The sequence below is a fragment of the Chaetodon auriga genome, chromosome 19 (assembly GCF_051107435.1).
Source record: "Chaetodon auriga isolate fChaAug3 chromosome 19, fChaAug3.hap1, whole genome shotgun sequence".
NCBI classification, from domain to species: Eukaryota; Metazoa; Chordata; class Actinopteri; order Chaetodontiformes; family Chaetodontidae; genus Chaetodon; species Chaetodon auriga.
In genome coordinates this window covers 6729217-6751775 of record NC_135092.1, presented here as the reverse complement: position 1 = coordinate 6751775, position 22559 = coordinate 6729217, and the positions used below count along the sequence as shown (strand labels likewise).

At 41.0% G+C, this 22559-nt stretch overlaps 1 protein-coding gene across 1 annotated transcript in view; it reads right to left on the bottom strand.

Moving 5' to 3' along the window:
- The window catches only part of igsf9a (immunoglobulin superfamily, member 9a), a 34605-nt gene extending 13523 nt beyond the window's left edge, over positions 1-21082 (bottom strand). The window contains exons 1-9 of the mRNA XM_076758719.1: positions 21076-21082; positions 20051-20242; positions 14017-14160; positions 11169-11317; positions 10887-10898; positions 10063-10174; positions 7414-7555; positions 2486-2631; positions 1376-1518 (exon numbers count right to left, since the gene is read on the bottom strand). Coding sequence (XP_076614834.1) covers positions 1376-1518; positions 2486-2631; positions 7414-7555; positions 10063-10174; positions 10887-10898; positions 11169-11317; positions 14017-14160; positions 20051-20242; positions 21076-21082 — 1047 coding nt within the window. The remainder of the gene's footprint in view (positions 1-1375; positions 1519-2485; positions 2632-7413; positions 7556-10062; positions 10175-10886; positions 10899-11168; positions 11318-14016; positions 14161-20050; positions 20243-21075) is intronic.
- Between the last annotated feature and the right edge of the window lie 1477 nt (positions 21083-22559).

Sequence of the window (22559 nt, the reverse complement as noted above, 5' to 3'; positions counted from 1 at the left end):
GATTTACAGAAATAATTTTTTTGATATCTGCCTGCCACAGTCCTGCAGTGGTTAAGTACTTAAGTCCCCACGGAGCAGATTATTTCCAAACTTCTCTAAAATTGTCCATTGTATATTCATCTTGTCAGAGCTTTTGCAAGACGATATCGAAACAACATGAAAGGTGGAGCGATCTTCTGTTCTTCTAATTAAAAAAAAAACCTTTATTGGATATTCTCTTGAGCATTTCTTAGGTAAATCTAAACACAGGAAACAGAAATGGGCTTTCAGAGTCCCTTTTTCAAGCATTTGCATTAAAAGCGGTTACATTTTCAAGCCTTTTTTATTTCTATTAAGCTAAAGCGGAAGGCTCGTTTTTGACTGTGCAAAAGGTTCCCACTCAGTTTAATGAAGTCAAAACTGCTATTATCCTCTCCAGAATGAGTCTGTGAGAAAGTATTACTGTGGGAAGGAGAGCTTGTGATATCCAGAGTGGAATTGGAATAATTGGCAGAATAACAGCCTGACTCCAACGCCAGTGTCCCACACTACAGGAATCCATCACATTTCCTGCAGTGCCTCTCACCCACCGGCATGTCCGTCGCTCACACCAAAGTGCTGAAGGTGGGGTCAACTCAGCGTGTGACGGCGGAGGAGGAGGAAGTAGGTGGATATTTTGCACGCAAGACAATGAAAATGGTTTTCAAAGCTGCCACCCTGGGCTTTTATTTTGAAAGAAAAAAAAAATGAAACTTTGGTTTTGCGAACAGAAATGGAAAGATTAAAAAATGTTCTGGTAAACTGGGAAGTCACACCCCATGTCCCTCATTGACCTCGTCAGGTTTCCTTCACTCATCCCACACATAAAGTGAGATTGAGCTGGATGTGGGGGGGGGGGGGGTAGTTACTGTCCATAAGGAGCTCCTCTGGGATTGCTTCAAAAGCTTTTAAGACTGAACACATCATCCCTGTCCATTAACATGTACTATATGTAGTTGAATTACTTGAAAAAGCCTATTTCTGTCAGTGGACACTGAAAATGTCCCATTAAAATGCCTCAAATGATATCATAACATCTACCTCAACATTCACATGGTAAAAGCAAGAAAATGATGCTCTTCTATAGGCGAGCTGGATGGGCTTATTGTTAGAGAAGGGTTTTTCATGATGGGCTGCAGCCGCTTCACAGATGCCTGCTCAGCCTCTGCATTTCTCTGCTCAAAGAAAACGAATGGATTCAGCTGCCAATTCTCTGTGATGTTTGCAGTATCAGAAACCAATAAACAGGGCGCTGTTGACCGACACAAGGGGCAGAAATTTGAGTTCGGGCACACAGTAAAGGTTGGGCTTTGTTATGGTGACTGCACCTCCATCTGGAAATTATTATTTTTATTACCAAGGACAGGTCAAGTGGTTCTCCATCTTTTGTCCAATCCACACGGAGGAGGGGAGGCTGAGCTGCCGCCGGGCAGGTGACCGTGCCGCGCATACCTGTGGGGAGGTACGTTTGCTGTGGCATTCGAAGAGCCTGGGCTGGGTCTGAACAGAGGAAGAAAATACTGTTTACATTGGAATAACTACTACAGTTTAGATACACTTTACTCTTTCAATAACTTGGGAAAACACATGTAGTGGAGCAGCGAGCAGAATGGTTTTGTTGCAATCAATTTTCTATGAGCCTATGTTTTACTACAAGTGCTGTTCCATGTATTTACAGCTGACTGGACGTGTCTGAAGGGTTTTACAGGTCTGCAAACAACTGTAAAATGTTCAGAGGAAATGAGATTTCTCACTGTTGATGATTTAATCCAGGACCATTTACAAAATGTGCCTTTCTTTAAAAGGAGTACGCCCACCACCAAGATGCCTAAATGCATGATGGGAACTGGGTGCTGCTGTCACTCCCAAACATTTTGATTAGTTGACAAATATAAAAAAGTGTTTGTATTTTATTCTATGTCTATAAATATGTGAATATACCTGTAACTCCTACAGTCAAGAAAACACAAAACAACACACATATAGTTTTGTCACCGTTATCTCTGATTGTACCATAAAATCTTTTGACATGTCGAAGCCAATGCAACAGGGAAAATATGTATACTGAACACATTGTAAAACCCCTTCAAGCAAATTTATTACTTGTGATATTGGGCCATATAAATAAGATTGATTTAACGGTGGAACACTGCTTTTAAACCTGTATTAATAGGAGAACCCCATCTTGTTTAATCTAACCTCTCAGAAGTTTGAAGTGTTTTATACAATATTCAAGTTAACAGAAGTCAACAAATGAATTGTATGTTTATCAGGAATCATTTTTCCATAATTTCATATGTCATTAGACTATACAGTACTTAACTGTTTGAGTGCTAATGCCCCACAAACATTAAAAAAAAATCCCTTTGGCTCCACAAATAATTGTTGAACCATAACCACAAAAAACAAAGGTAGGATCTGATGTCTTATGATGACTCATGACTGCAGACTACACACACAAACGTACGCATCACTGTGAGGTTGGCAGAAGCTGTGGGCGGGGTCAGCAGGCCATTGGTCGGCATGCAGGTGTAGTTCCCAGAATCCTCTGGGATGAGGCTGGAGATGAGTAGAGTCCCATCCACCATGATCTTCACTCGTGACTTCAGAGACCTTGAGAAACAACACACGGGAAGTGTTCAGCATCTGAAGAACAAACCGGTCCCTTCAGAATAACAGCGAGAGGTAATTCAGCTCTTTCAGTCAAACAGGCTCTCAGAGCATCAACAGTGTAGGAGGGAGTTTTTTTGTTTTTTGTTTTTTTTCTGGGAGTTCTTCACCACTGTGTGCAGATGGCGGTTAAGGAAATTTCATTTCATTTCAGTTAAAGTGGGAAGAGGAGTGCCCACTCATTTTATACATTCTTCCATTTGACCAGAGAGAAAACCGGAGGACTGTACCAGGCTGCAACACCCTACAGACCGCTTACATATGCACTCTGACGATAGGCGTTCGTGGGACGATTCACAGTCACACGTTTATGCTAATGACTCGACAGAGCAGATGACTCATGTACTGTAACCGGCCTGGGCATCTCTCACCACTACTCTGTTTTTCTCTTTTTGCAATGATATCAGCGTCGACCTGTGTCACTGAATGCTGCTTTTATTTGAGCTCCACTTATCAATATTTTTAGATCAACAACGGCTCAAATGACTAATGTGAAGGGGGTTGCTTCCAGTGACAAATCCTCAAAGAGTCGTGCAACTCGACAGAGCTTTTTAGGCTCTGTTAGCACAGTGATTTGGTTTTACGGCACGCTGACTGTGTTGTTGTGTCCGAGCATTTCCAGCAGTGGCAGACAGGTTTTTTCAGCAAAGAAGCTGCCACTGTACACCTGTACCTGTCCAGCACAAAAAAGTAGAACATATAGCAGCTAAAGAGTTAAACATTTTCTTTTGTCTCAGGACTCAAAGGAGAGTGAATGTTTCATCACTTGGACACAAACGTAGCTCTAAATGAATATTGCTCCTCATGTGCTGATGCATTTAGGCTGCAACTGCCACTTGTTTTACATTATGGTTTAATACTGCAGTAGATTAATCATTTAGTCTATAAAATGAGCCCCAAAAGACATCTTCAAATTGAATGGATTGTCTAACCAAGCCCCAACATATTCAATTTATATTAAATGATAATGATAAAACAGAATATCAGTGATTCTTCACTGTCACATGGCTCTATGAATGGTGATCAGCCAGTCCACCACTTTGGCACAGACTGAAATACACTATCTCAACAACTATTACATGGATTGCCATGAAGTTTGGTACACATATGCATGGTCCCCAGAGGATGGATCCTATTGTAATGGGATAATTTGGTGAGTTTTTGTCATCCTCAGGTCAAGGTTTCTTGGCTTACAGTATGATCAAATACCTGCAAAACTAATGACATTCACATAATCCTCAGCTGTAGTTTGTGTTTATTGCTAATTAGCAAATGCTAGCATGCTAACTCACTCAAGTAAGATGCTGATCATGATGAATATTACACTTATACCAGCATGCATCAGCATGCTGACATTAGCATTTCAGCCTCACGGTGCTGCTTGCGAGGCTGTAGCCTTGTTTAACCCTTGCCCTCCTGGTTTTTTATGGTTCGATAACCACATTTGCATGTTTCATGTCAAAATAATAGCCCACCATAGCAGCTTTTCAGAGCATCTCCTTTTTCACATGACAAACATTCACCCTCTTCCAGCAGCTAGCATGGGTGCAGGCTCTTAGTCTAGATGCTTATCAAATGACTTCAGTGCAGATGGAGAAAAACTAAGCTCAAGTTTTGACATTCTCACAACTATTTTTAACAAAGCAATTATGAAAGAGCTTATTTCCCAGAATTAGTAACAGATAATCAGAATAATCCTCGTGTGCTCTACTCAGCTGTTAACAGCATTATATATCAGCTCCAAAAAGCCTCTCTGAAACTTTTTCACTCAGGTTGAGTATTAACCTGAGTGTAACTGCAATGAATAATGATATATGTGGTGTGTGATAAATGCTCAGGAGGAGAAGTAATGCAAATTAAACCCTTCACCTGCTCAACTGACCCTATCCCAGCCACCGTTTTTTGAGTGTTCAATTGTCTGCTGGATGATGTGCTGGCAATCATGAACCATTCCCCGCTCACTCGGATCTTCTCCCTGCTACTGAACACTGCTATTGTGAAACCTCTCCTACTGAAAAGCTCATTAAGTGCTTCACAGTTTCAGGCCAATTTCATTTTTTTTTTCTTTTAAAGTAACATGCCTGAAGCTTCTTTCTGTCTGTGAGTATGTATGTATGTTGTCTTTTTGGCAGAGACTAGCCTATTATATATTGTTTTTATTAAGTAGGCTTTAATTTATTTTTTGGCTGTTTGAGGGGATAAGAAGTCACAAACAAGCTGTCAGACATGCCTGGTATATTATTACCATAACGCTATTCTGCCTAATGTATTGGGAAACAATTGCCTTACACACCCAGCAGACATGGAGCAACATTAGCATTCATTTTGAGCTGTGTGTTTGTCTACCTGATGAATGTAAGGCCAATATTCAGTCTGCCTCTATCTCTGCCTAGATCTGCGCATACTCCTGAGAAAAATATCTAACTCATCCGCACTTCAGCTTTCTTCACCAGATAGTGACTGGCTTTTGTTTTAGAGTGCTGAGACTGAGCTGTACAGTAAAGAATTAAAAAGCAATGTAACTGTTTTTGACCACAACAGCTTTGGAGCATTGTTTTTATGAGAAGGTCCCCATTATGTCAGCATAACGCACATGCACGAGATGGCACACAAGATTTAATACACAATCTTGCCACTGGTTTCACAACATTTCACTGACGTGCAGAGAAAAACAAGCAGTGTGGAACAAACGCAGTGATGAAGACCGCTAGCTGGCTATCATGAATGTAACAGGTGCATGGTTAAAAACAAAACGGGCTTTGCAAATGTTTTATGAGCAAAGAAATCCTTTCAGCAAATCTGTTTGACCTCAAGATTACCCACAATGCATTTTCAAATTTGCATCAATGTAGTGATGTACCTTGACTTCATATTTAATCTGATTAATCAGCCAAAAACTGGTTACTTTTTCCATAAATTAAACACTTTACAGCAACTTAGCAGCTACACTATATTAATTACTACACACTGATATTCTATCTAAATACTGTAATGTTGTCTAACCCAACGTGAGCGGTAACCCAAGCTCTGCTCTCGCATCTGTGACCTTAAGCCTGCACATGTTGCCACTGGGACAACAAAGCACAGCTCTGCTCCTCTATGTGATATAATGTTCACATCAATTCAGTTCATGGATGGTATATATTTCCTGCAATTGAACAGCCATAACAGTGAAATGCAAAACATTGCAGCAAAAATTCAAAAAGAGAAGCTGCGCTCTGACTTAAAATCCCTGGCACAGAATGTCAAGCCCTGAGCTACTAACCTTGGTGGTTTTTCTTTTTTTATGTCTTTTTTTTTTTTTTTGGGGGGGGGGGGGGGGGGGGGGATGCCAATTTGAATTTCACATCAGAAGTAGAAAGACAAAAAAAAAGAAAAATCCACCTTTTATCATCTCAGGAATATTGCCGATGTACAGCCTTCTCTCTCCTGGGCAGATACTGGAGGAATAAAGCATTCTTTCATCACTAGCAGGCTTGATTACTGCAAAGCTCCATTTTTTCTGGGCTGCCAAAGAAACCTCTCAGTTCTGAGTTCTCTAACATGTCCCTTAGATGTGTGTTGGCATGTAAAGACATTTCCTGCAGCCAAAGTTAACTCCAAATGAAAAGAAGTTGGATTATCAGTCACTTATTGTTCATTTTGATTAATGCAGTGCTTCTGTGCCATTACATTTTTTCTGGTACCTAGAGACTAGCAATGAAAGCAGGAATCTCCACAGACACTCCCAGGGGGCAGACACACCACTCTGTCAATAAAAAAACATATGGAGTGGTGTGTCCTTCTACAACTAGCCATCTTTGGCATTGCTATAGCATTACCAAGATGTTATAGTTGCTAGCTAAGTGTAATTACAGATTCATGAGCTGATACAGCACTGGGTTCTGAGCGTACAATAAATAATTTAGTAATAGTATTGTTTTAATTTGATGGTTTTTGAACAAATTTCTGTAAATTTCATCAGCACTTTTTGTGTTTTAATGTGGTCCTCCGTTTATGTAGCGCCGGCTCTCCAAATTGGCCCTCAGTCATCAAAACTTTGAGAAGCTTTATTCAGAATACAGCAACACATGTGCAAGACCTGACGCAAAGCAGGTATTACACCGGTTTTTAAAACCGCTCCACTTCTGTGTCTCCGGTTTTTGAAGAAAATCCAACATTTGTCATCAAACCATTCGGTGGATCGGCATGTGAGTACATGTCAGACAGGCTTTTAAGAAATGTCATTTCTAGGTTTGTCTGGTCCGCTGAGACTGGCTTTCATCTACTGTAGATCCATGGGTCAGAAATAACCCCTGTGCGGAGGCGGATTTTAGAATATATGCACATATAGACGTCTGTTTTAGTCTCTATAGATCTCAGCTCTGGTACAGTCTGCCAGAGCACGTTAGGGAAGCATTCAGATCTGGTTTTTGATCTTTCAGATTGTCCTGTGTTTATTTCACATTTCCACTTGTTGTGTTCCATCACCTCTTTTCTGCTGATTGTTCTTGTCCTTTCTTTGTGAAACATTTTGTTTGACAATCTTCCATGAAAAGCACAGTTCGATTTGAATTAAACGCAATGATCATACCTGTGCTCCAAGAACACTGAGAATCAAAAAAAAAAAAAAAAACTCCACAAAGGTAAAATTTCACTCTTCCTGCTCTGCTCGAACACAATGCATAAAACATCAATGGGTGAAAAATGGACTGCTCAGGAACAAGGAGTAATGATTGCACTCACTCTATGTGATAGATGTTTTCTCCACCTTTCTGCCACACGTAGGTCATGTTGGGGGGGTCAGCCACCGCCTGACACCGGAGATGTGCATTCTGGGACATGTTGAGAGAGGTGCTCTTTGGAGGGATGACTATGACAGGTGGACCTAGTGGGAAGCAGGTTACATAAGACATCATATATAGTCACAAAAAGGGCTGCAAGTAGCAATTATTACAGAATTATAGGAATTTGCTTCAAAGTATCCATCACAGTTCCATCACGAGTGCAGTTTTTCTAAACTGCTTAAGGACATTTCGCTGTCACAGTCCTCAAAAGATGATATTTTTCCTGCAAAAGGCAGTCGCTCGCTCTGAGCATTTAACTTATAGAAAAGTAAATAATTTCATCTTCGAGTGCATCACTGCCTTCAAAATGACATGCAATGTCATTCCTTACGTCGAGACAATCAAATGTTTGAGGAATCGTGTCGGTATGGCAACACGGTAGCCCAACAATAGTCAAATATCTTCGGCACCCAAGTACATAAACTCAAGTTATACAAGCAGTCTATTCAATGCCAGTGTTCAAGTTTGTGGCCTTGTTCACAATGAGCATCTGGTATGCTGTAAGACCGGAGAGAAGAGATGGTATTTTCTGTCCAAGACACAATAAAGAGAATGCATGTTGTTTATTGATGCAAACACATCTGCTTACAAATCTGCTAACCCTAACCCTGACCCTTTGACACAGCATTCAATTTATTGATTACTGTCTGGATGTCAAGGCAATTTCAACGCACACAACAAAAAATGCTTCTAAAATACACTACCTGCCCAAGCTTTAAACTAAGTATAAGCAGTGTCAGATGGAGCCGGGAGCGTGAGTGTGGGTTACACAGGTTACAGGAATGGAAATTAATAGAGAAAGGGAGAAAAGGTATCAAATATCAAACAGAGCAAATACATGCAAATTAGAAAGCATTTAAATGAAATGTGTTTCTAACGCCTGTCTATCCAGTCACTCAAAAACAAAAAACAAAAAAAAAAAACCTTTTGGCATGATGCAGTTGTTCCCTACATCCCTACTGGACCACACACATCACAGACAGTGTATTTTTACATATATGACATTGAGGCCAGCTGTCCCTCTCTGATGTATATCTGGTCCATATCCAGTGACTGTGGTACCAACAGGAAATCCAGTTCTGCCCTCCATAGCCTAAATGTAATAAGCTGCACTGAAGACTGAGAATGAACATGTTGCTACCTGACTCACGTTATCAGCTGTTGTAGCATTAAGATAACGTAAAACTATTGAAAATATGAAACATCTATGTTTGCTAGCTTTTGATATGCTGGCTGGGTGCAATATTTTGCATGTGAGGTTGAGCATGCTGATGAATGGGCTTGAGAGTTACACAAACCAAGGAAAATTTAATGCATCACAGTGTTGGATTTGAGTGTTGCACAGTGTGTTGAGAATCATGATTTTCATTTGACGATTAAGCCAAAGCAAATAAGGAAAGCTGTCAATATGCCTGAAACCCTGTGCTGTCAGACATACATAATAATCTCATCCAGCTACTGCAGCATGTTGCTATAATGTCACATTTATCTCTTCCCTCAACCGTGCCAAGTTTCAACACGTGTGCCATTTGCAAGGAGCTAATAGCGGAGGCTTGATATGAGACATGTCTCATGTATAAATAACCACATGAGCTCTCTGCCATTGCTGATCAGGTGTATACATGCATGAATGACAGTTTAGAGGTGACTGAGGGGTTTCAGACTGACTTCATCCAGATCAGCCATTAGTCAACTGTAATCCATCCATGTGGCAGAGTTGCCGAAAAACACAGCCAAAGCTCAGATAACGTGGCTTAGACCGAACAGTATTAGGCTCGTGATGATTATTATTCCAAATGTGGCCACTGCGACTGTGAGATTCCAAAATGAAGAGAAACCTCAGTGAGACATCATGCCAAAACAAAATATTTCCCCATGCAGCACGCTTCAGACGAGCCCTGGTTCTCCGGAGAAAATCAGCAGTAGGAGTAGGAGTAGGAGTACAGGAAGAAGTCAGATATAAATTCCACAATGTATTATGCAGTGCTGTGTCGGTGTAATCCAATGATACACAGTGACATATCCGCATATTCTACATGTATTTGTCCTTAAAGTGGACTGTAAAAATCTGCAACCGGAAAGCGTCTGTGAATCAGGGTGTATTATAGCCTGGAAATACTGAAAACATTCAATCAATCATTATTTTTTAGGGAACAAAAGACATTAATAATGTGAATTTGATGGCCAAATAGAGGTACTCTCATTTGACTCAGCTACAGCAGCCTAACAAGTTCAGAAAAGAGTCACATCTCCTTTAAATAGAGCAAAACACATGAGTTTTATCACGATAAAGCAACGCCCCCCCAAATCCCAGATGATATCTTGTCTTATATCATGATATCAATGTTATCTTCACAGGGACTGAATAGGAGCTGAATTCAGTTTGACTTTCTGCTACCACTCTGTCAAATGATGCAAGAGGGAGAAACAGAAATGTAAATTACGGTGGCTCCCAGCCAGTCAGGCACACAGACATCACAGAGACTGAAGGAACTGGCAGGCAGATAGACCGACAGACAGACGGACAGGCCGTCAGGAATCAACTGACCTTTGATCTTCACTTTCGTCACGCGAGTCACGTTTCCCTCAGAGTTGGAGGCGTGGCAGGTGTACTGTCCTGCTGACTGCATGCTCACTGCTCGCAGAGATAAGGCTCCTTCCTGGTAAATATGGTATGGCAGATAAAGTGAGATATGGATGGATGCAAATAGAATATATAGATACATGTAATTGATATACAGACAGACAGACTGTAGGTGGATAAATGGATATAGTAGATGACGACAGATACAACCAAAGGATATATGATAGACAGATGATGGATGTGGAGTGTAACTAAGTATCGACTCATGAACTGTATTTAAGTACAGTTTTGAAGTACTGAGTACTTGAGTATAACTATACATTTCATTTTGCTCCATTACATTTATTTGACCTTTGCAGATGAAGGTTTTAAATGTTTAATGTTAAAGATTAAACCAGTGTTTTCCCACGTCTTTGGCTTGATTTCTCTGAGCTGTCATTGTAGCACTTCCGGATATTTCCAGGCTAAACTTTTAAATGCTTTCATTTAAATGACTGTTCAATTATTATTGAATAACAATCATCTAATTCTGCAAAATCCAAAAAATAAATACAGAATTTTGTACTTCTTTCCTACCCCATTAATAATCTCAAGACCCCTCAGTGACCCTTTGGAGGTGGTCTGACCTTGAGGTTGGGAATCACTGGATGACACTACTTATGTGCATACAAAATAGTTCAACTTAGCTCCACCTCGACCCGCTGCAACAGCAAAATGCTGCTTATGCGCTGACGCCGTACATTAGTATTAACCATCTAATAATGTTATATATGATAATTGTGCTTAACAAGCATTGAAACCTTAAGCACAGTTTGCAGTAACTACTTCTGGACTCTTTCAAGATTTATATTGCAGAAATTTTACTTGCAATAGAGTATTTTTAGTATGTTGTACAGGTACTTTTACTGTAGCTAATAAATTACCTGTATAACACCCTAAAAAGTAGCTAGCTAATTAAATATTCAATTTCAGGTTTTAATGAATTTTAATACATTAAACAGACGTAGTAGATAGATAGATAGATAGATAGATAGATAGATAGATAGATAGATAGATAGATAGATAGATACCTGATGATTTATTTCTTGGATCACACTGCCATCTTTTATCCAGGTGATGGTTGGAGTAGGGTTGCCATTGGCAACACATACAAGAGAGAGATGACTTCCTACCAGAGCCTCCACCACAGGAGGCGGGGCTTCAGTGAAGGTGGGTGGGGCTATGGAATAAAAGATTAGGGTGAAGATTTAAGTAAATGTATGCATTTGTCTACAATAAGGAAAGGACCCACTGTTTAAGCTCTTCAAGTAGATTCACCCCATTTTGTGAGTGAAACTCTGAGGAAACTTCACTGTCTGCAGCACAAGAGGAATCTAAAGAAAATTTTACAGTCTTCCGAGCAGCAGCAACAAGGAAAAAAAAGAGAAAAGAGAAAAGCTGGACTAGCAGACAGTAAATCTTTGGTCTCCCGTGTCCCTTTTTTATCATTTTATATACAGCATGACAGCAGCTCGGCCTTGTTCCTTAAACAGCCGCAGCCTGCATGCAGTTTACTGACATCAAGTTACATTATTATTTCACTTTTACTGAAGTAAAAATGTCAGTTATGCTGCCTTTTAGATCTGCGACGTGAACGTTTTGCTGCCACTTTAACTCTCAGATCTGATCAGTGAACAGAGGACACTTGCTTTTCTGCAAGCACTCCAAACATAAACAAACCACTTGCAACTTCAAGAGCTTATTACAATTTCTCAGCTCTCATACCCTTATTTTACCTTTATATAAACATTTTTTGAGTTTTTCCTTCAGTATTTTTCTTTTTCAAAGAATAGGACTGGTTTCACTTTTCTTATCTGAGTTACAGGTTGAGACGTTTGTTGCCGTGTCTGTACACAGGAGAGACCTGGTAAAACTCTGATCTATAATTACCAAACCCCTGCCAAGTACTTACTCCTGATCCCCAAAAATAGGCTTTTACATGTAAAGAGATTCAGTCACACACAAACACCAGGTTCTTTCAGCTGTGCATTTCCTGCCTGTGAAGGCCACTGACAGTCTCAAATGTTGAGGCAGAGTGCAAACAATGAGATGTGAAGAGTGTATCTGCAGGGCATGTCAGTGAAGTTACATCCAAGGCCTCCAGTACACAGTCATAATCTATTGTAATTCTCATCTTTAACCTGACGCTCACTAAGACCAACTCGGTGAAACTGGCTCACCTCGCTTTGATCTGCAGCGCGCGCTGATGCTTTGTTCTGTGGGCCTGTGCATAGAGTCATAGCAAAGGTTTTCTCAAATACAGATAAACTTCAAAGCACAAAAATAATGATGCATATTTCATATTTAGATTTATTATTTAAACCCATCAATAAGTATGACGACAACAGTAGTCAGAGAGGATTCTTTCCCAATCCTGCATGAAGAAAGTCAAAAGTTATCCAGATTACCTGAAGACTCTAGAAAGGTTTTAAAATGAGGTTTTTGAATTGTTTTAAATGAAATAATTCATCCGATCGACTTCACACTTGGCAGGTGCATTGCTGAGGACCCAAGGAAGTGCAGTGTTGACTGCAAGCTCGTCAGATCACCAAGACCTATTTATTAGTAGTGCCTTTCTACCTCCAGAATGAGCCCATTCAGTTAGACTTAAACGCTAAATGAGGCTGAAAAACAGAGCATTCAAATCTATTGAGAGTCATTACATTATTTGGCCCAGATATGGACAGTCTCTGAAATCATGTCATTGAAACTGAAATCTACAAAATGTGCTTCTGCAGTGGAGAGAGCAGCTCCTGCAGAGAAACCTGCATTCAAAAAGAGGAAACTGGCCAAACAGCGGCCTCTTCTCCACAGTCAGACAAACAACAAAGTGCTAACCTGCAACTTTAATACTGAACTGAAATTAAAATGAATTTTGCTAAAAAATCAGAGATCACAGAATAAATGTAAGTTTTATGTATTTTCCCACGCTAACAACCCCCCTTACATTCGGGTTTTTGCTTTGTTTTTTGGTGTAATTTCTTCTTCAGACTGACTCCACATACTGTAAGTGGATTCTTCTAGCATGTAGAGCAGCCTATGTAGCTCCGCATCACATTCTCTAAACCGGAAGGGCAAGTGTTCAAATAACATGAATGAAATGAACTTTGTAAGTGGGAATCTACACTAATGCTAGCAGGCTAGAGTAAGTAGGTTCGACTAATGAAATACAAACAAGCACAATGGGTCCTCCCAAATGTTGAATGTTGTAAATAAACAGATATTTTAAATCATTTCGAAGGCTGCAGCATTATGAAACAATTCAGTCAGCAGAGCATCATGGGAGCTGACAGTGTGTCTCCTAGCAACACCGGCCCTAAAATGTCATATACTGCCATGGGAAACACCCGCCCACAAGCTTGACGCTTAGACACTGTTTCCACAATATGCATAGAAAAGATTATTGTCCTCTTTTGAAAAATGGAAAATTATGCACAATAGCTTATAATTTCTATTTGCTTCATTCAAAATGAGAAGAGAATTCAAGTTTTTGAATCAAGCCAAATTATTTTGCCCTAAAAACACACAGAGTGCATTGGCATGTGCAACTTCATGAAAACAAACATTAGTTTTCTGCAAGCCGGTTTTAACAAATGAGGCAAAACTCCCATTAAATGTTGTCTGAGCACAAGCAGCCATACAAGAACTTTGTTTAAATAAAATCCAGTCAGTTATCCATTCTTGGTGTTTTGACTGGCAAGCCAGGCGAGGACCATCTTATACATCTTATATATCAGGACCAAATGTTATTTGTTTATATTTTACATTTGGATCACTGATTTTGCCTTGCAAAGCTAAATATAACCCACTGTCAGCAATACAGGAATGAAAGCAAAAAAAATGAAAAATAAAACACACACAGATTTCCATAAACCTCACCGGTTACAGAAAGCAGAGTCCAGGTGCCGTTTTGCTGCTCATCTGTGGGCTCCAGTAAGAGGATTCGACACTCATATGAGCCCTGGTCATCCAGCTGCAGGCCATCCAGCCTCAGGGCGGTCATTCGTACCAGAGACACCCGGCCTGCAGAAACAGAGTGCAGTTTAAAAGGTGAGAGGGCAGGCGTGAGGGGCATGAGACAGGCCAACTGCGCATGATGCTGATTTCACCTGTCATTTCTCAGGTCTGAGCTGTGTGCAACTGTTGGAGTGTGAAGCTTTGTTGCGTGAAAAAGAACACTGTCCTCAAACGTAGCCCGAAACAGCCGCGCACACATGCACAAACACACACAAACAGCAGCTACCACATGCGCAAGCAAACTTGGAAATGTGATCTCCCGGTTGCCAGGTGACGTCTCCCTTGGGCCGCAGTCTATCTAGTTCTCAAAATTTACCAGACACATAATTGTCCAGCGGCCTAACAGCAAGCAACAGCATGTCTGAGGAGAAACTGTCAATGAAAGCATTATGAGAATGCACTCTCGACCATCTCAGAGAGAAAAACATGTTAACACCAAACACACTGCAGCGTGAAAGCCTCAGTGCCACTGGGACTACTGTGTTGTGATAGTAATTATTAACAGAGGCTCTGATTTCTGGGGACTGTGGCAGGGAGGGACAGCCCTGACAGTCAGAAAGAACCAGGAAGTTGGAGTTAGGTATGTTGGCAGCGATAACACGCCTTATTTACTTTTCCAAGCTGCCAAAGGGGACTAAATCCACAGGGGAAAAGAGAGGAGGGAGGGTTAAAGTAGAGCAAAATACACATCAGCATACACTCGGGGGATTAGTGCATTTCAAAATCCTACCCTTTGACCCCTGGCAGTTTTTTTTCCCTCTCTCATGTTTACTGGCTCGGTGTGATATAGGTCACTATAAAACCTTAGAGGAAGAGATGTGCTGAGGCAGGGATGTGTCGGGAACGTGACTGGGAGCCATCAGATAAAAGGGAAGGGGAAGGGTGGAGGTGAAGCAACAGCATGCCGTCACGCCGCTCCCGCTGCCATTTGAAAAGGCCTGATTGCAAGAGATTTGAAATCGAAGTAAACTAAGGGCGAGGCCGGATGAGAGGGAGAGCAGGGAAAGAAAGAAACAGAGAGGGGAAGTGCAGAGTCTTGGTCTCTCAACAACACAAGTTTCAGTGGGCAAACAAATGAAGAATTTTCTTCTTTCAATCCAAACCAAGAAAACTGAAGAAAATAGCTACGTCTGAAATAAATAGAATTCTTTATCATAGAAGCCACATAGAAATGGCTTTTAACACTTTAAAAAGTAAGAAGTATATATCTCACATATCTGTCCTAACAGTATTTTTCCAACTGACCCTGTCCTGTTTCAATATGACAGTAATCCTGTGCACAAAGCTTGGTCCATAAAGGGGAATGGTTTTCCCTGTTTGGTGCAGAGGAACTTGACTAACCTGCACAGAGCTCTGACCTCAACCCTGTCCAGCACCTTTAGGGTGAATTGGGATGCAGACTGTGAGTGTGAGTCTAATTCTCTTGTCGCTGAACGGGAGCAAATCCCTGCAGCTCTTGGAATGAGGTGTCCAGCAATCACATACAGGTGCACAAGTTCAGTGTCCACAAACTTTTGGCCAAGCAGTGTGTTTGTATTTAATAAAAGTGCTCTGGGGACCCCAGTGAGACCAGTTGTTATTGCAGTGGGAGTTTAAGGGGATCCAAATAATTAAAAAACTAAACTTCCCTGTGCTTGCTTTTCTCCAATATCCAGTCATGAGGCGTCTTTACTGACGTGCTGGAAGCAATTTGCTTCAAAATAATGTGAATGAGAAACAACAGGTGCTGACACGGAGACTAAACAGATCATGATGCAGGTAACCAAATAAGAGCTACAGCAGGGACTGAAAATGATCCTCCCAACAGGTAGAGGCCCTTCCCCCACCAACAACACTCACTCCTCCACATGTTCCCTGGCCTGCTCAGCCCCTTCTCTGCTCGCTGCATCCATTAAATGAGCCAAGGAGCAGCTTTTTGACTGGCCTGAGCTAAACTCGCTCCCCTATCAGTTCATTTCATGCGCACACACACACCAACATCGACACGCCACACTCACACACACCACTGCCTAATGCATTTATTTACTAGCTCTTTGCCAAACTGTTTCCATCTGAAGTCCCTGAAAAGGCTTTGTCCTTCAGTATGCTCTCAGGTGACAGAGAAACACTAAACCATTCAGTGGCGTCATGAAATGCAACGCTTTACAAATGAAAAGGGAGAAGACTCTGCTGGTCTGAAAGTAGAACTTCTTTCAAAGGAGAAATAAGAAATGATTTGAATTCCGCTGAAATATAAACTAAAAAGTTCAGTTGGATCAAAAAACATTTTGAAGTGACATTCCTTGCAAAGTCATGGATAAACACGTCTTAAAACACATTCTTAAGCAAATGGCTTTTAAATAATTTCAGCAAAAATGTTATATTTGATCCTTAACTTTGTTCTATCTTCAATTCTAATGTTGCTGCTGCAGTTGCTTTTATTTGTTGTTTTATTGTCCACTTTGGCAAAGCACTGAGAATCCTGATCATGCTTTGAACTATGACGCAAGTGAACTTCACAATAACACATCCCAAACAAAGTCTTAGTTTTATGAGGCTCATGACAAAGCAGGCCAGTTACTAACAAAAGGAACACTTTAAAGGCCACGGATAGTGTTTTTCTCTCTCTCCCTCTGTTTTATTCAGAGTGAAGGATGCCCCAGAGATATTGATTTTCTTTCTTCAAAATGGATATGTAACATTTTAGAAATGAAGTTTTTAAATTATAAAAAAAAAGCCTTTTGGAGAATCATCGGGAAACTGTCTTGTTTGGTTGGACAGGGCTCTGTATGAAAAATTATTTAAATTCAATACCATTTTGCGCGACATGGACGTTTATGCCCCAGAGAATGTGATGTTCATGGGCAGGAAGCCCACATCGTCTCTGAGAGATGTCGTCAGCCTTTGGCAAAGCCGCACACAGCCATTCAGGTTTCGGTTGGAGAAAGAAGCAGATAAGGTTTCACTCCACGCTACTAGTTGATCTATTAAGCTCCGCTTTGTGACCGTTTTGAAATTTGAATTGAGAGCTTTCTCGCTCTCAGGAGCAGAGCTACTCGCTGCTGTAACGAACACGAGTAATCCCAGTGCAAACTCTCATGTTTGTCCATGCAGGAAAGGAAGCTTATTAGCCATGTTAGCTGTGTGTAAAGTGTTATGCCTGCACACAGTCTGCTCCTGCTGATTATGATGGGATTTACATGGGAAGAGCTTGTGAACAGCGTATTTATACAGCTGTATTTTCATAGAGTCAGCAGCTGCATGGGTGCTGAGGGACTTTCTGTCCTCTTCACAGAGCAGACACTAATACTTTGATCTTTATTGCTCTATTATAACAAATACATTTAAACCCTTTTAGCTCTTAACACTCTCCAGGGAGCAATCTGAAGGAAATTTAATGTATCTCACACTTTGTGGAGCTACACACACGGTCAAGCACAAAGAATATTGATGAACGAGGTGACCCGCAATCAGAAAAGTTCAAATTTGATCCTCGCAAGGAGGTGAAGGGGGAGGAATGGTGTAAGAAATTGAGCGTCTGCATAGTGTATTACTTGGGTTAACCATAAGAATCACAACAGCTAAACAACAGTTGGATTCCAGGTCCTGAAGCCAAGCAGTTGAGACACCAGAGAACATTCACGGCCTGAGGAGGTGAAATCCACACCGGTCTTCCACCTCTAAAGCGTTTCCCATGCTGCATCTGTTATTCTCACACCAGCCAGTACCTGTGAGAAAGCCTGAAACTCAGCATCAGATTGGACAAAGCACCTTTTTCAAAGCTTTTGTGTCCGTTAAAAACAGCAGCTTTTTGTTTGTCGCTGGAGAGCCATGTGATTAGCATACCTGCCCTTTAAAGCAGGTGCTTTTCAGTGCAGGATGCTTTATGGTAGAGTGGGCAAGATTCATGGGCCAAAGGGTAGGAAAACTTTGGGGTTTGCTCTGCTTCTTCTGAAGCTAGCATCCAGTGTAATGAAGTGTGACATCACTGTACGTTGAAGGATCGTCTTCAGAGTCAGCGACAAAAGGCTACTGTTTTTTATGAGCCCGGGCCCGAATTAAAGTCTACCCTGCTTCCACTTACGATAATTCATCAGCCAAGGTTCACCCTGACTTTATTGCTATGTAAATGTCTGTATCGTATTTCCTGCTAGGGTTGGGTGAGAGAGTGCCATTCAACTCAAATGAGAAAGCCTTTGGCTCAGCTGAATGCAGGTTCTGATCCTTTGACAAACACACACCTAAATCGAATGATTACTCTTTACTATGTGTCAGTAAAACCAATGACTGTGTAATACCAAAGACTTCTCTTGATTGTACTAACATAGTGGCCTAAAGCATAAGGTTGGCAATATTCTATATTTTTCTTATCGTCAACAAATCCCAAACCAACAATAAAATGATTCTACCAACAAGTACTTTCTGTTTAGCCAAAGCCTGATCTCCTTTAAGAAGAACAATTAAATATAAGCTAATGAGCCACACTGTTAAACAGGATGACATGTTCCTCCATTACGATGAACATGGGCACTGTGCTTTATTTTGAGGCAGTCCCACACACATCATTCTGGTGTAAATACTCAGTAGAGCACCAAATGTGTATTAATCCACAGCTAAAAATAATCCCCAACAAATGCACAGTTGACGTCTGTTAGAGTAACATGTGCTAAAAACTACAGGGCCAAGATGCTTTAGGAAATGAAACTACATATTTGTCACACCATGTGATTTGAAAAAGCTGCTAAATGCTAATTGAGATGAGATGAGATTCATTTCACCTTATATATCTTTAAAATTGGGGAAATCCACTCATTCCACACAGGCAGAGAGTATCACACATTATATCAGCTTGTTCCAGGCCTTGATTGCAGCTATATGTTTACACTAAATATCTGAAACTCCATCCAATAGATGGCATGTCTTGTGCATCATTTCTTCCACATTTCTCCAGACATATTTGCTGTCTTTGGAACGATGTTTCACTGCACAGGCTGTGTTTGTAATGACTGCTTCATTAGTGTAGTACGGTTTAAGAGGTTACATCTGCAATTGTTTCATTGTTATATGAAATGATGTCTACTATCTTCAGAAGTCAAGTTGCTGAAAATAAATGACCACTGCTAGTAAGTTGTCTGCTCTCTGCACCCACCTGAATGTTAAACAGTAAGAATTAATTTCACTCTTTGAAGTGGTATCATCGGCCTGCTCGGCAAGTTTCTTTCTAAAACGGCATTTTAGTCAAAACTACACGTGGCGCTTCTACAAAAATGTAAAATAGTCTTTGGAAAGGTCAGTAGGTTGAAATTCTCTTCAGGCTGCTCTGTGGAAAAGAAAATGACTCAAAAGGACAAAAGGAAGATCTGAGCCACCCAGACATGCTTTCCTTTTGTCCACACTGGTCCCATTGTTTGTGACTTTAAAGGATAACAGGAGCTACATACAGGTATTCCTGGTCCATTGAGGATCTTTTTCCCCACAGACTCTCTTTGTTCTCAGAGCTGTGGGCAGAAAGTGAACAATAGATGATGATGCAATGTGAGAGTTTCAGCGCCTTTAAAAGCAGCTCCTACTAAGGCTGGTTTGAAAGGCCATCAAGGTGACTGATACTGAGAGCCAGATACTGGTTACATTCACTCAGATCCCGCAGCATCTCATAATGATCATCATTCTAGGCCATTTCAAGCGGCACCTTAAGTTCCTCTTTGATACTTACCAGCCAACATATATGCAGATTCAGATATATCAATGATAAGCTAAAATTTGCTGATAATATTGGCCATGCCAATCACATGAACACTAACAGCAAGCTAAGTAAAAAAGTTATAATCATCATCATCATCATCATCATCATCATTATCATATAAAACAAAGCACAGTTTAGAAATACACAGTTATGGTCATTTCCATAGAAGCTCACCCTCGTATTGTGGATGGACGCGAGGTGCATGGGATCCAAATTTGATCAGCACAGGGATGTCAAGTCCCTGTCGAACCCATTCCACCACATGCAGGGACACAGCAGCTGGGTCTGACGCAGGAAAGCTACACTCCAACTCCACCACACCTCCAACCTTTCCACGCACCTCCGGCCTCAGACCTTCAGTGGTCACTGTTGGGTTTGTGAGAAGCAAAATGACAAATAACTGGAGGTTAGTTTGCGATCATATGTGATAAAATGATTAATACCTGTGCATATATCATGGAAAATATTAGCTGTGAGGACAGAGGGATGCAAAATATCTTTCTTATCAAGTGGTGGAGATACTTACAAAACAGGCAAAAAACCACCGCAGTGAAAGTCTGCAAATACGATCTCGCTGACCCCATATCTGTCACTCATACAACCTGCAGCATGTTCAATCTGTTGGCAAAAGAGACACAATTGTCACAATCACATTACTTCCTTGGCCACACGCAAGAAGACAGCCATCTGTGACAGATTTCCGAACTAAAAAGGCTACAGCAGAGCTGTCGCTTCTGTCATAATTTTACCGACAGGGAGAGAGAAGCGCTCAGATTTTTATACAGCTTTCCAATAACTGGAATTCATCCCATATCATTACACAAATGGGCAGAGCTGCCTCTGCTGCCAGAAAACTCCCTGGCCCTATATCCTTTTCTGAAAGTAAATGTCATAAATGTCACATAAATCTTTTGAGAGTCACGTGCGGAGCGACATCTAAGTGTTTTATTTAGAACACATCAATGAAGACGTTTGGCTGGAGCAGCCAGGAGACTCAGCACTCAAGGACAGAGATAAGCTGAGCCGATGGGAGCGTGGGTACAGCAAGGCATCAAGGAGTGCGAGTTAATGTCAAGACGCAGCAACCGGTTCAATCTGCTCAAAACGACCCCTGCTTCCATTTTATCTCACCAACATGATAGGTCAGATTTAAGATACACACCCTCTATGAGGCATGTATCATTTTTACCGTCAATCACCTCCCATGGTAGAAGTTAGCAGGGACTGTATGAAATGGCTCGCTAAATAAGTTACAGGCACACACACACTTATGTGAGGTCATCTCCTCAACATATTTGTCCTGGTATCACACGGGCCTCTTACACAGCACCGCAGCTGCTGCCGGGTGAGGTCAGGTTTGACAGGAAATGGGCTGACATCAGCTCTACATTCACACACCAGTCCAGCCTCGCTTGCTTTAGCTCACATCTATAACAACATCTCATTAGGCTAAGTTAGTACAGTGCAGAACAATGGCTAATTTTTGGTGGCAACGCCACAGACAAATGCTGCATGCTCGAGTGGGCATGTCCACACACTCACAAAGGCAAACATCAAGAAGTGTGTCAGATAAGAGCCGCAAACTGGCTCACTGTTCCATGCACACACAACACTACAGCTGTGTTTTGAGTGTGTGGCACATGCACACCAGTGCAGTGAGGAAACAAGTATCCAGAATCCCTGATTGAGACTGAGTAACTTGTGCTAAGCAATCATCACTGCAGCTACAAATGACAATTACTGATGATGCATGTCGCTAAGAAGCTGAGCTAATGCAACGGGAGAGTGAAGCTTCACGCCTTCAATGTGTCCAACAGGCAATTTGGCTTGCAGAAAATAATCAATAGTACAAACAACAATCAAAAAATGGAAGTCCATACAATATATACACACCTGCAAAAACATTGAACAGTAGCACAATGGAAAGCCATGAAGTCAACAATGTCTGGTACACGCCTTAAGTTTACTGACATTAGCCACCATACACTGCCAGTCAAATACCAGACCAAGTAAGGTTGGAGCAGCAGTGTATTTTATTGCTCATGAATTCATATTTTCCAATGGCCCAATTGCTTCTATCAACACTTGAATTGAAAACAGCAATGCACAAATACTCCATTACATTACAATTTTACAGCTGATCATACAGTGTGTTTTGTATACCTTTCTTAAAAGTGACTAATGACTTCAGTTTTAAATTTAACAAAGTAAAAGTAATGGCATTTCCCACTGAAATGTAATGGACTGCAAGTGTGAAGAAGAGCGCTATTACTGTCAGTGTAGTGGTGGAAAATAACTCAGCATGCTGACAAAGTAAAGTATACTCATTGCCAATTGTTTAATTCTTCATTGTGGTGTCGAAGGACACTTTTGTTCCAGGCACAACACAAGTAAGGAGCAGCTCAGCAGGAGAGTAGTGAGAAATTGTTGGCAGAGGTGCATCAGCTCCAATGACAGCTCATAAAACAAGAAGCAACAAAAGAAAAGGCAGAAATTCCTGTGGTACAAAAAGGGCTCGCTGTTGAGTTCTCCTATTGAAATTGGAAGTCACAGTTTGATTGACAGCATGTGCCCTGTATCATTTCTAGCTGTTGCAACAGCTGCTGAAATGATGATTAATTCCTTGAATGCTACCTGCCATATAGTGCAATGTCAACATTAGCACATAGCATACAACACAACT